Genomic DNA, 13,479 nt, shown 5'->3' with positions numbered 1-13,479 from the left:
GTTGGACAGCGCAGGGCTGATGGAGAAAGTCCCGTCCTAGTAAGTCGGGAAGGCCAAGGGGACTTGGAGAGGCTGAGGAAGGCTCTGCACCCCGGCCACCCTGTGCTCTCTCTGGGTGTCCTTCCCACGGGGTGGCCTGGGCGCTGTCTCTTCCTCCCTCACCTTTAACTGAATCATTTCCTGAGCACTGATGTGTGCCAGGCACTGGGCTTGGCATTTTGTTACTCTGGAGGCATCAGCCCTGCTGAGGTTAGGCAGTTGCACCGGGATCTTGCAGCTAGAAAGTGACAGGACTGGGTTCACGCTCGGGTCGGAATGACCACTGACTCTCTGCTCCAGCCTGTGCTGCCTCAGACTTCCACCACCACGGCAGCAGGGCCCAGACCCTCTGGGACGGGGAGAAGCCTCCAGATGCCATCATAGCATCCCTGAAGCCTGGCGGGTGGGGAGCAAGGCCGGAGTGGGACTCTGGTCCTCTGGCTTGGCTCCTGGCTTTGGGTGGCCGGTTCGCTAGTCGCAGAGCCCCTGGGCATGAGCTGGGCAGAGCCATCAGGAGCTCACACTGTGGATGGGTCTCCGCAGGACTATCTGGTATGAGCTACAAGCAAGAGACTGGCCCTTTAAGAACCAAGCTGCAGAGGCCTTGATCTGGCAGATTGGCAGCGGGGAAGGAATGAAGCGAGTCCTGGCGTCTGTCAGCCTGGGGAAGGAAGTCAGCGTGAGTCGCCACCTGCTCTGGGAGAGGGAAGCAGGGCCGAGGGTGGGGCTGGGCGCACGACACCGGTGCCCTTCACGGACCCACCTGGCAAGCGGGACCAGTGAGGGGCTCTGTGGCCTGGAGGTGTCATAATTAGCGATTAGCACAGTGCACACGATCGAAGACGGGGCGAGAACAGGGACGCATAGAGGAGAAAATAAAACCATCCGTTCTCACCCCGCCGGTCACTTTTCTCATTTCCTTCCAGTCTTTTGTTAAAAAAGATAATGGTTTTCGTTGATTTATGAGATGAAAAGAGAGTAAAAGCCCTATATATTATTTACATGAAAGAAGATAATAAAAATAATCACTGCTCAAAACACAATAGTAGGGTTGTGCTGTGGTCTCAGATCTTTGTCCATAATGTTTTTATTGACTGTTCAAGAACAGACCGAAGTTTCCACGGCAGACTCGTTTTCACAATGCTGAATTTTAGTTACAGTCGCGGGCTTCTCGTTTCTGAATGGCTTCTTTGCATTCGTAAGTTTCCTTGTCCAGGCTCAGTGACATATGAAGAAACCCCAGGGCTTGACATTTTCAGTGCGATCAGTGATAACCACGTGTTCGTGAATCACGTAGGATTCAGGCAGAACAGCTTTATGTTAACAGGTAACTCCAGGAGGTGTCTGGCCAGCATCACGGGAAGTGTTCAGAGGGACCACTTCACACTTGTCCAGGTTAAGATCTCAATGGACTGTGAGCTGCTTGTTAAAGTCGTGAACAGTGTTGGCAGCATCACTGTCCTTGAACTCTGGACAGGCACGGTGATGAATTCAGCCTCCTCTTCCTCCAAGATCTTAGTAGGTCTTAATGTTTTCCTCAGTTGATGGGTAGCAAGCAGCTAGAACATCTTGAGAAGCCTCTTTGAAAAGGGATAACATTATGTTTGATTCTACTTCATCACACTGTGGTACTTGTCATCTTGTTGAAGTGCAAAATATCTGTGGAGGTGTGCTCCCCCGAGAATGACACCAAAATGCTAGTTGACAGCACTAATAGCAGGCACTTCCTTTGGCCAGTTGATACCATGTCATCTGGGGTGTTGGGCGAGGGGCGTGGGTGCTGAGCACTCTCACTCTTGGGCTCGTCCTTCTGGGCTGGAGCTGATTGAATGCCACCTTCACCGGGGCGCGTCCTGGGGTGTCTTAGGCTGGTGTAGTGGGCTCAAGATATGAGTTTGGGGCTCCAGGCTGTCGCTACAGCCCCCTTGGCTGCGCCCTGGGGCAGCTCAGATGGCAGCTAAAGTAGCCGCTGCCTTCCAGTCTCTTAAAAAATGTTTAAAAAATACATATCTTTAACAAAATCAAGATCATAACATATAACTGATTTTTTAAATTGTGACTTTTTCCACATAGCATTTTATTGTGCTCATTATCTCAAGGCATTGACAAGTCTTTATTGTTAAGCCTGTCTACCCCTCTGTCCTCTAGCTGCGCCACAGCGGAACTACTACTGTCCCTGGACGTTTAGGATATTTCCAGTTTCCACCTTTACAATAAAAGTTAGTGAGGCTACGTCTGTATAAACAAGAGTGTGTCTGTATGTCTGCTGTATCTGAAAGAAAAAATACGGCTAGTAAGTTGCCCCCTGGCAGCCATCTCCGTTCCCTTTCTACACCTCGGAGCAGAGTGTTAAGTGCCGTCTCCAGGGAGGTGGAGGCCCGGAGCGGAGCTGATCAGAGAGGGCTGGGTCTGGGCTCAGCACCAGCTACGGGTCAGAATCATCTGGAGTTTTATAAAAATGCCAGGGCCTTCCCCACAGAAATACCCATCCGGTTGGCCTGGGGTGGGGCTAAGGACATAATTTTTTATTTTTAAATAAAGCTCTTGGAAAATTCTAGAGCACAGCCAGAGTTCTGAACTAATTGGAAGGATTTCTTTTAGTTTGAGGTGATGGGTGCTTTGAAGCCTTTTAAGAACAGGTTGGGGTCAGGGAGTGGAGAGTGGGGACACAGAGAGAGCGTTCTGGCAGCCTGCTCCAGCCCCGGAGGGCTGTCTCTCCTGTCGGGTCTTGTCCCTTCTCGTTCCAACACATTGCTGCGGGGGTGCGGTGGGGGTGGGGGTGTCAATGGCAATAAGAAATGATTTTAAATCACAGTCGAACGCAGGGACTGGCCTCTGGGTGGCACCTCTCTCTGTCCCTCCGGCCGTCCTGCTGTCTCGCTCACCACCGACTCTGCGTCACGTGCCGAGGCAGCCAGTGAGTTTTTGTCTGGGGACACGCACACGCGGGGAGACATCAACCACCAGAACGGGTCTTAACGAGAACCAGCAGTCCCTGCCCCCCTCAGCCTCCAAAGACACCAGCGTCTTGTTCCATGAGCTTTGGCTCCTTGTCACTCTGTCCCTTCCGCAGCACCGCTTAGGTCAGCTTTCCCCTCACTCCTGTGTCGCTAAGGTCGCTGTCACGTTGCCGTGAGTAAATCTTCCACGCTGCGTCTGGATTGAGGCTAAGCGAGAAGACGATGAGCAGCGTGTGCGCTGTTACCTTAGACCGTGAGCGCGTTGGCCGCTGGTCGGGCGGGCCCCGGGGGGGACGTTTTCTTCTTTGTGGGTCCGTCTCTTCCACCTCGTCCATTACTCAAAGGCACGAGATTTTGTTGGCTTCACATTCGGACCCTGGCTTTCTTGTGCAGCGTTAGTTTTTCCTGTAGTTTTAATTGCCTTTTTTTTTCTTGATGAGAGAAGAAACAAACATCTTTATCTTATTCCTGAGGTCTTTTAGCGCCTTCTGTGTTCTGCTTATTCAGTGGAACCTGTTCCATTCTTTTCAGAGCCCACGATTTCTTATCATTTGGATCTGTGGGGTTTTAGGTCTGCTACACGGCTGTTACCTTCTGTTTTCTGTTCATTCATTCCTGGGGCAGTGGTACTGTTCCTTGTGTCGCATGTCTGCCCCTCTGTTTGTTTGCATTCCAGCAAAATGAGAGAAAAACCCAAAGAAACTCTCTCCCAATGGATGAATGGGAGATGATCTTTGCATGCCTAAAAAAGTTCTTATTTTGTCCACATAGCAGGAGTAGAATTTTAACTTCATGATAATTTTCCCTCGGAACACTAAGATTTTGCTGTGCTGTCTGCTAAGTGTCCAGTGCATCGTTGAAAAATCTGGTGTTGGTCTGATTCACAACCTTTTGTAGATGCTTATCTTATTCCTCTGGAAGCATCTAGGATTTTCTCTTTATCTTTGCTGTAGTGAAATTTCATATATCTGAGTTGAGGGTTTTTTGTTTGTTTGTTTTTAGTAAAGTCCCTTTATTGGGCCTTTTCAGCTGAAGACTCCTGTTTCCTTTGGAAGTTTCTGGGAAATTTTCTTTTATTATGCCTATGATAATTTTCTGCTGAATGGTTTGTTTTCTTCTGTGGAAATTCATGTTCGACAGAATCTTGTTCTTCTTAGTGAGCCTCCGTGTCTTTTACTGTCCTTCGTATTTTCCATCCCTGTCTAAAATGGGGTCTACAATCTGAGGAATTTCCTCAGTTTTATCTTCTTGTACTTCTAATGTTGGTTCGGAAATTATATTTTCAATTTAAAGCACTTTCTTATTTGTAGGTTTCTTCTTTATTGTACTCTGGTCTTGTTTTATGGATAGAATAGCTTTTCTCTTACACACACACACACACACACACACCCACCCACCCTCCCCTTATCCTCCAGAGACGGTATTTTGATCCGCATGTCTTTGGTCTCTGGTTTTCCTGATACGGCAGGCAGCCCCACGGGGTCGAGCTGTATTTAGGAAGAAAAGCCTGAGCTGCTGGTCTGGTGGTGTGTGCGTTCCGCCCACGTGTGCTGTCGTGCACGCAGGCAGTTCCCCTGAATCGGAAGGCTGAGGCGCTGTGTACACTTGCAGATCCTGAGAGCAGGCGGCAAAATGCTGCAGCATGAAGGGCTTTCCCTGGGGCAGGGGGGATTCCGGATAGCTGTGCTGCCGACTCTCAGCTGCTGCCCCTGTATTTGGTCGTCCTTGTCACTGCTGGCTTCCATTCTGGTGACGCTGAGGCTCCCACCTCTGCAGCAGCCCCACCCCTCACGTCTTCTGAGCATCTTTTTACTTGAGGACATTGTGCCTTGCATTTTGCATCATCTAAAAACCAACGACCCCATTTCTGATCTTTGTCCCACTACCAGTCCGTCAACGTGGTTACTCTTTGGGGGTAGGGGCTGACCTAGGAAGGAAGGAATGGAGGCGAACTCATGCACTTCGTTTTGAACTAGAAGCATGAGAGCTCTTCTGGAACAGTTATTTCTCAGCTCTGCATGTTGGCAGGGTGTTCAGAGGGCCACCACCAGGGGGTGCTCGAGAGCATTGCAGGGGCCTTTGTGGAGCACCCTGCTGTGCTGCCTTCTGTTTTCTTTTCCTCCCAACCGTCCTACACACCACTAATGGCAGCTCCGTTTGCAGGAGATCCTGTCTGCCTGCTGGGCTTTTGACCTGCAGGAGAGACCCAGCTTCAGCCTGCTGATGGACATGCTGGAGAAGCTGCCCAAGCTGAACCGACGGCTCTCCCACCCCGGGCACTTCTGGAAGTCGGCTGAGTAAGTTCCCTTCAGTGAGCCAGAACCTGTCTGCCGGGCCCTTGGGGCCTCACCTTGGGTCATAGAGGTACCTTCTGCTCTGTCTGCCCAAGACTTTGGGGAATGTACAAAGCTGATTAGTCAGAGGTGACTCATCCCTTTGCCCAAGTGATGCCAAGAATTTCCATTTACCAAGTTTATTTCAGAGACTCCCTTTGACAGGCGAGCACCTCCAGTTCACATCTGTGAAAAACTACATATCACTGTTAGCAGACCAGCGCTGATGCCAGGCCAGCACTAGGAGGTTCTGCCTAAGAAGGCGCAAGATGGGCCAGTTGGAAGTCAGAGTGACGTGGTGCTAAGTGTCACCAAAATAAGCAGAGTCCGTGTTGCTTACAGTGGCAGTGATTCAAACACAGAGCTCTTTAGCACAAAAAGCCAGCCACCTGCATGCACGTAAACCCACACATTGCGTAGGTTTAGGTGGTGCTTTGATGCTAGAAGCTCTCTCCCTCCTCTGTTTAAGCGCACAGCCCTTTGCACCCCTTGGTGCTGCTCCTCTGGGCAGCGGAGGCCACTGTCATCTCTCCTGCATTCTGTCTCATTCCTTTTTTTCCTTTGTTCCTCTGGCTGCCTCTGCCAGAACACTCAAAAGAGACCTCTACCGGCCTCGAATGCTTTGTGAGAACCCGGGGAAGTTCTTCCTTGTACTGGGCCTCACTTTCTGCAGTTTTAGAAAGCCGAGGTTAGGCAAGATACAGGGTGAATATTTTTTGCAGACCGGGCGGGCAGTTCGAGTCCTTGCTCTTGGGACGAGCATTGTCTCTGCTACGAAGACTCGGCCCTGCCGTCCTAGCACAGGCGACGTTTGCACCAGGGAGCTGGCTGCGTTCCAGTTACAATCGATTCTGGAAATCAGAGTTTCGTGGAACTCTTCCATGTCATAAAATAGTCTTCTTTTGATTTTTTCCTCCCCAACCATTTAGAAAGGTAAAACTTAGTCTGCGGATTGTACAGAAACAGGTGGCGGGCCACACCTGACCCATGGGCTGGGCTCCTAGACAAGATGAATAGTCTTAAACTTTTTTAAGGCGAGGGACACTTTCTAAAAGTGAAATCATCCTCAGAGCCCCAATATGTAAAACAGATCAAGTGGAGCCATTCTTGGTGGGGATGGGGGCAAGAGCCTGTCTGCCACCCCTTGCCCAGGTAGCCCTGGAGACCCCCAGTCCCTCACACGTGTCCCATGCCTGAGGAGCTGCATACCCAGCTGTTGCACCTGGTGCCCAGGTGTGCAGTGGCTGGCGGAAGCGTTCCTTATCCTAGAAAAGGTCAGACAGTAAATAGCTTAGGCTTGCAGGTGATACAGTCTATTATGTGTTTTTTTTTTTTCCCCAAATACCTCTTAAAATGATCAGAACCTTTCCTGGCTTGTGGCCAGATTTGGTTTGCACACAGCTTGCCAGCCCAGTGGAGAGGCCCCGTGTGAGGCTCTCAGACAGAGGATGGGAGTCGGAGAAATCGCTGAGGAAACACATCGCGCTCTGCAGATTTGGGCCAGTTGCAAGGACGGTTGGGAGGGACACCAATTTGGGGTTAGAGAATACTGTATCCTCTAATACAGCACTGGATTCAGTATTTTGCTCTTAGGACGGGTCAGAGTCCAAGTTACCCCATATTTAGAGGTGTGGGTTTTTGCTCAGCCATTGCTGTGTACCTGCTACACACCTGGGGACACACACATGGCCAAGACCAGGTCTCCACCAGCAAGGAGGTCACAGTGTAGTCGGGAATAAAGACAGACAGACACGCTGTAGTGACACCTCCATGCGGCAGGACTCCATCTTGTCACCTTTGTATTCCCAGCTTCTAGCACAGTCCCAGGGACGTAATAGTTGGTCAGTAAATATTTAATGGTTCGTGAGTGCATAAGCAAATGATGACAACATGCTGAATGCTGCGGGAAAGCACAGAGTGGCTGTCCCCCCACGTGAGGGCCCGAGGAAGGGCCTGCAGGAGAAGGGTTGTCAGAGCCAGGTTTTGAGCTGGAACTATCCTCCCAGAGAGCAGTTCACGGAAGGTGACGTGAGGCGGCAGGGCTGAGCTCTGGGCTGGTCCTGTCAGACCTCAGGCAACAACGACCTGGGCCCTGGGTTTCTCACCCATGAAAGAGAAGGCTGCACGGGGTGGGCTCTGCATCAGGAGATGATTCTCTATCCCCTAAAACCAGACGGTCCCACCTTCTCATTTCATGGGTGGGAAACTGAGTCACAAGTGGGGGAAGGGAAAGCATGCCAGCAGACCTGAACTAGTCTGTGTGGAAGCCTCCTGGTCACGATGTTTACTTTCTCTTTTCTTTCCCATTGTCTCGTTACTTTTTTTATTTCCGGGGGGTGGCGGATGTGCCGTCCTGTCCTGTCATCTCTCCCTTTCCCACCACGCTGATTCCTTCGCCTGTCTGCCGCGGGCCGACACGACCACCTGCTGGGGCTGGACTGCTCTTTGCCCACACCTGGCGTGATGGTCGCGGGGCACTTCCAGTCGCTGGAGGAGCCGCTACTACGGGAAAGGACGTTACGGCCACCCCGACTTTAAGAACTCCTGTCCGGTTCTGGAGGAATAGTGTGTCTCCTGTCACTTCCCTCATTCTTGGCCTGTTTGTGGTTATTGCCTTGCACACCCTGCTTCCTGTGTCTGCGTCCCAACCCCCCATCTTTGTGTGATTTATTCCCTAAACCAAGAGGCATTCTTGCAGCTCACACGGCCACCAGCAAGGGCCACACAGGCTTGTGTCTCCCTCCATGGGCAAGAGAAGGCCCACAGCACGTGCAGGGCCTCTGTCCACACCAAGAGTGGATGGATAGCTCGTCCCTGGGTGGGAGAGAACTCGGATCAGTGATTTGAGTCTCCAGGGTCGCCGCTGGCCAGAGCTCAAAAGAAGAAAATCCAATGAGCAAAAATACTCCTGGAAGTCAATTCTAATAGTTGAGGGCTGAGGACCCATGGGCCTGTTAGCCAACCTCTCTATGAGCGTCCTGTGATGGGGCCCTGAGGGAGGTTGGAGAAGTTTCTTTGTGCCCAGGCTCTCTTCCAAGCTCACCGTGCTGCCAAGCCTGGGGAACGGAGGTGGGGGATGTCCCATCTCTCTGCAGGGACAGCAGGTCCCCTGCCCAGCCGCTCTGGCCAGGCCTCCAGCTACCCCCAGGCGTGGCTCTGGCTCTGACGCTGCTCTCCCTTCTCTCCCCCTGTAGGTTGTAGGCCTGGCCGCTTGCGCCCTCCAGGGGCTTCCTCCCTCCTAATCGGCAGCTCAGCACGATGACTTCTGCTAAAACGCAAACTGAGACACGGGCACTAACCCGGGGGATGCAACCTCTGCTGCTCCAGTCTTCTCACCCGAGACTTCCTTTGCTTTGTCTGTTTTTACAACCGGCCCTCTCCCCTCTCTGCGTGACCTGCGTGTGCCTGACTGACTGTTCTCAGAGGATCCCACTAACTGAGCTTCCTCCAAGGCTGCCTGAGCAGCTTCTAACTACCTTCCTGGATGAGACTTTTATTTCTGCCTTGTTCTTCATCTAGGGCTGGTCTTGTTTTCGTTTGAGTGGCCCTGTCTCACCACTAACACCTCCGTGAGATCTATCCCACCCGCCTGCGCACACCAGCCTCCCGCTGAGCGTGTGCGTGGCACGTGGGGAGGGTTCTGCTTGGCTTTTAACCCTTGGGGATCTTACTGAACAAGGAGTGGAGTGGTTTCAGAGCTGCCCAGAGGCCAGCACCTTGTCACAGACCCTTTTCCCAGTTCCTCTCAGTCCCCTTTGTAGGGTTGGGGCAGGAGACATGGAAAGTTCACTTGCCATGACAACATCAGCTTGGAAGGGTTGTGTCCTCAGCGGCACACTCAGAAAAGCTGTCCTAAAGCCGCGGGATGCCTGTCTCCAGACAAGTTCACTGACGGAAGCAAAGCTGCTGCCCCCACGCCCCGCCCTGGCAAAGTCACTCCCAGTGTTCCACAGACCGGACCCCAGGCCAGCGTTCAGCAAGAGTGTGGCTGACGGGCCACCTGCGACAGAGCCACCGCACTGTTTACTAAATGCAGATTCCCACCCACCCTCCCCAGCACCACCCGCTGGATCCGGATCACTGGACTCAGGCTCTGGGAATCTGCATTTTACCCCACTTCCCGGGTGGCCCCAGTGCACCCCAGCACTTGAGTCGATTTCTAAAAGGAGCTGTCACTCCTGGTCCTGGGAGTTGGGTTTTACTTCTCTCCCAGTTCCACTTGAGGCAAGAGCCTTCCTGGGCTGCAAATGAGAAAAGGATTCAGACATGCCCACGCTGAGTGCTGGGCGCTCGGGATTCAGAGACGAGCTACTGTCGCTGGCTGGGGCAGATCACTGGCTGGGGCACCTCTGCCAAGGCTGTTGCAAACAATCATTTTCACTTCTTGGTATGCAGGCGGGGGCCTCTGCTGAGCTTCTGGAACTAGCCCATTTCTTAGCTAGTGTGACCCTGATTCTGATCAGGACCAGCAGAGCTGTGACCCTTGTTTTTGTTCCTCTTCACAGCATTGACAGCAAGGTCGTACCCCGGTTTGAAAGGTTTGGCTTGGGCGTCCTGGAGTCCAGTAATCCAAAGATGTAGCCTGCCATGCAGTTCTTCTGCTGCCTATTTATTTCTTTCTGAAATATGTTTCCAAAACACCCAAACGCCCACTGCGACAAAAAACACACACTGCCCGCCCAGCGCTGCAAACAGGAGCACGGAGATGGAGCTTCCCCTGCTGTGTCTTAAAACGACACCACCAACAACCAGACCTGTTCCGACCGACAGCAGATGTTTACATGTATGTTTCCGCTAAGTGAACTTGATGTTTTACAATAGTAATAATAAAAACAGTCCTCGGGTAGGCACACTGGCACCGATGGCCAGGACAGCAGGAGTGGCCGTCCCCTCTGGAGGACCCCGTGGGCAGTGGGGGGCCCATGCTGGGCAGAAGGAAGAAAAGCATCGTGACTGTGGCTGTTCTCGGGTAGGGCAAGGGACCCACAAGGTCTGGGCCGGCCTCTGCTTTCCCCATCAGTGGGGAACTTCCCTCTGTAGGGTTCTCCCCTTGTCCTATGGCAGGGACACTGTCCCTTCCTCATCTTGCAGAGGAAACCCTGGCTAGGAACCAAGGTGAATTACAGGGCTCGGGAGCTCCCAGAGAGCTTGGACTTCAAGCCCTGTACTCCAGGCTGTTCCTGCTGGAAAAGTAGAGACAGAATTCAAATGGCATCTGGACTCATCCAGCGGTTCCCAGCCAGGGCTTCTGTCGCAAGGTGAGGAAACATCCACGTGCCTGTATAGATGTTTCTTTTTTGAAGCCCCAAGGCAGGCACCAAGGGGATGGGCCTGAGGTCCTTGGCTTTTAGACACATCCCGGTCCCTGACTGACATTTGACCCCAGGGCCGAGAGCCAGCCCAGCAGCTGTGTGGACCATGAGGGCTTGGTGGGTGGGAACCAGGAAGATGAGGGAGGGAGGGAAAACAGACAGCAGCAGGTACCTAACTGCCCTTCCCGGCTGTAGGGTGACCCTGGCACTTTAGAAACCCATCGTCAGTCATGCCAGAAGTTTCTGGGACTACTGACCTCGTCCACTTCGCCAGTCCTGTTGAAATCCCCTAGCCCATTCCCGACTCCTCTGTCCATGCTTTGAGCTCAGATGGGGGCACGTGGCCTGTGTCCACGCCTTTCGTTTGGACCCACCCAGCAAGCCCCCGTCTGCAGAGCCTTCCCCAGCACTGCCAGGCATCTGCTTGAGACCATTTAAACCAGAAGGAAGGGCTGGATTTAGGGAAGTCTTTGACATGAGAGCACCACACCTGTCTTCCTTAGAAACTGTGAGTTACAGAGAAAAGTTCCAAATGGAAAGAAACCCTTAAGTGGAAGTTAGGTTACCCTAGGCTCCAAGACCAGAAAGGAAGAGGGGTGAAGGGTGGGGATGTGATTGGATTCAGGCCCAGAACCTGTGGCCATGCTCTGAGCTCAGATTGGGAGCAGGGGAGGCCTGTGGCTCCCCGCTTTCAGTTAGGCCACCTAGCAGAGCCCCTGACCTTCAGAGCCTTCGCTAGCCCCGGAGTCTGGTCCAAATGTCCTGTGACATGGGCCACTCTGCCTCCCTCTCTCCAGGCCGAGCACTCCTTGGGCAGCCCCTCCTTGGGGAGCACAGCAGTGCACAGCCCCTCCTTGGGGGGCACAGCAGTGCAGACATGCCCTGGGCCGTTAGCATCCTGGCCCTTTCCGGTCAGGGTGTGGGGAGGAAGGAGGAATTGTAAGCCACTTGGGTTCAGCTCTGTTAGGGGCTTGTGTGTGTATGGTGGGACTGTTCATTTCACCCATCATCCCTTTGGCCTCCCACATGGCTGCACCTTTCCACTGTGACGCTGGCCCTTGCCCAGGTGAGAGCTGACCCAGTGGACATGCTGGTGAGCCCCTGGGTTGGACGGCAGCTGCATGAGTCAGGCTCAACTCCTCCCTGCCCCCAGGCCACAGTGGGCACCACAGCCCACAAGAAGTCTGGGTGATGCTTTCTCTTGTGAATGTCACCGTTCAAGAACCTCTCATTGAGCACCTACAATGTACCTGGTCTTGTGCAAGTGCTGGGGACCTAGAGGTAGGAGCAGTCACAGTCCCCACCCTGAAGGAACTGATGGTCTGATGGGGGCCTGTGATCTGCCAGGAACCTAGAAGCCACTTGGCCGCAAGGGAGGAGCTGAGGACCTGGGGGACACCCTCTTCCCTCCTGTCCGAGGCCCTGGGCAGACTCTCAGCCTGCTGCCTCTGCACTGCCCGTCATTTGAGAAACCCCCCACGATGGTCCCCTTCTCCCTTTTTTGTTTAAGTGACTGTGAATTGCGGTTAGGAAGACGCACTTGCCCTTCTGTGTGCCCTCTCCGTCTGCCTTGGAAACACACGAAGGACGACAGATACTGTGAATTCAGCCCTCACGGCGACTGAAGGGGACGGAGAAGGGTGGGAGGGCTTGGCAAGAGCTCTTGGGGGCCATGGGAGTCCCCACTGGGGTCCGAGAGTGGCGCCCGAGCTTTGGCCCGTCGCGGCAGCCCTGGTGCCCAGCCTCACGTCCGAACCCTGCTGCCTTTAACCACCAGAGCCACAGCCCCCTGGGTTTCTGTCTCGCTTGACGTTTGAATCCCAGCTAGTTCTGGGTCAGTTGTGAGTGTGTGTAGCAAAGTTGATCTCTCCACAGCACCAAATCAAAACACCCTCTGTCATCTCCTGGCATTTCTTCTTGTCGCAGAGGGGAGTGGCAAGCCCTGTAAACCTGTGTTATTCTGTATTGATTTGGTGTGGGCAGGGGGCAGAGACAAATGTGAAGCCAGTTGCGAAGTCTGTGCTGTGCTGCGGCGTTGGCCAGGATTTCATCAGTGTGTGCAGACCCAGTGTCTTCTGTGGCCACAGGGCACACACTTGCTCTTTTTGAATGTGATGTAAAATTTGTACAGGAAAAGTTTTTATATTTTCTATCAACTGCATTTGTCTTCCAGAAATGCTATTAATTTAAATTAAAATGGTTAGTATTAACAAATGTGCTGTATCGGGTTTTTTTGCCACTGGCAAGAATAATGGCCTCTGTGCTGAGCCGGGCCAGGTGTCGAGTTTGTGAATAAAGTTATGCCAAGGTGTCCCGGGGCTTGTGTTTGCTTCGGTCGGTTGCAGGTGAGCGTTGGGGACCGCGTGGATGAATGACATAGGAGGACAGGAATGGATGGGTCAGGGGGTGTTTAAATCCCCTATAGGGGTTAAGGAGCTCCTTCCAAAGGAAGAGAGAAGTTATGCTTGGACGTCAGAAGCAGGTATTTCTGAACAGATGGAGGAATCGAGAAGGAACAGTGTCAAAAGTCCATGGTGCACAGTGGAAGATCATCTGCTCCCAACAGTAACAAAGCCCACGAGCAGACCCAGACCCAGTCAGTGTCTCCCTTGGCTGGAGGTGCCTTTGCCTTATAGAAGCCTTGGGGGATGGGGTGGGGCAGCGTCCATCTAAATCTAATTTCTAGGAACCTCTTGTTGCCGGTTATATATACAGAGAGGTGCTTTGGAGGTTGGGGTAAGCAGGATAGGTGGAGGAAGAGGACATTTGTGGGACCTCTATTGGGAGCCAGGGGGTGCTTTCTATACATTATCTTAACTCGCAACGGCGCTGTCA

General features: G+C 52.8%; 1 protein-coding gene across 1 annotated transcript in view; it reads left to right on the top strand.

Moving 5' to 3' along the window:
- The window catches only part of KSR1 (kinase suppressor of ras 1), a 38,758-nt gene extending 33,458 nt beyond the window's left edge, over positions 1-5,300 (top strand). The window contains 2 exon segments of the mRNA XM_012648352.1: positions 583-718; positions 5,163-5,300. Of these exon segments, the coding sequence (XP_012503806.1) occupies positions 583-718; positions 5,163-5,300 (274 nt within the window).
- The last annotated feature ends 8,179 nt before the right edge of the window (positions 5,301-13,479 follow it).

The sequence above is a fragment of the Propithecus coquereli genome, unplaced genomic scaffold, assembly GCF_000956105.1.
Source record: "Propithecus coquereli isolate 6110/MARCELLA unplaced genomic scaffold, Pcoq_1.0 Scaffold281, whole genome shotgun sequence".
In the NCBI taxonomy this organism is placed as follows: domain Eukaryota; kingdom Metazoa; phylum Chordata; class Mammalia; order Primates; family Indriidae; genus Propithecus; species Propithecus coquereli.
The sequence above is the reverse complement of the archived record's forward strand: the minus strand, read 5'-3'. Positions and strand labels throughout refer to the sequence as shown.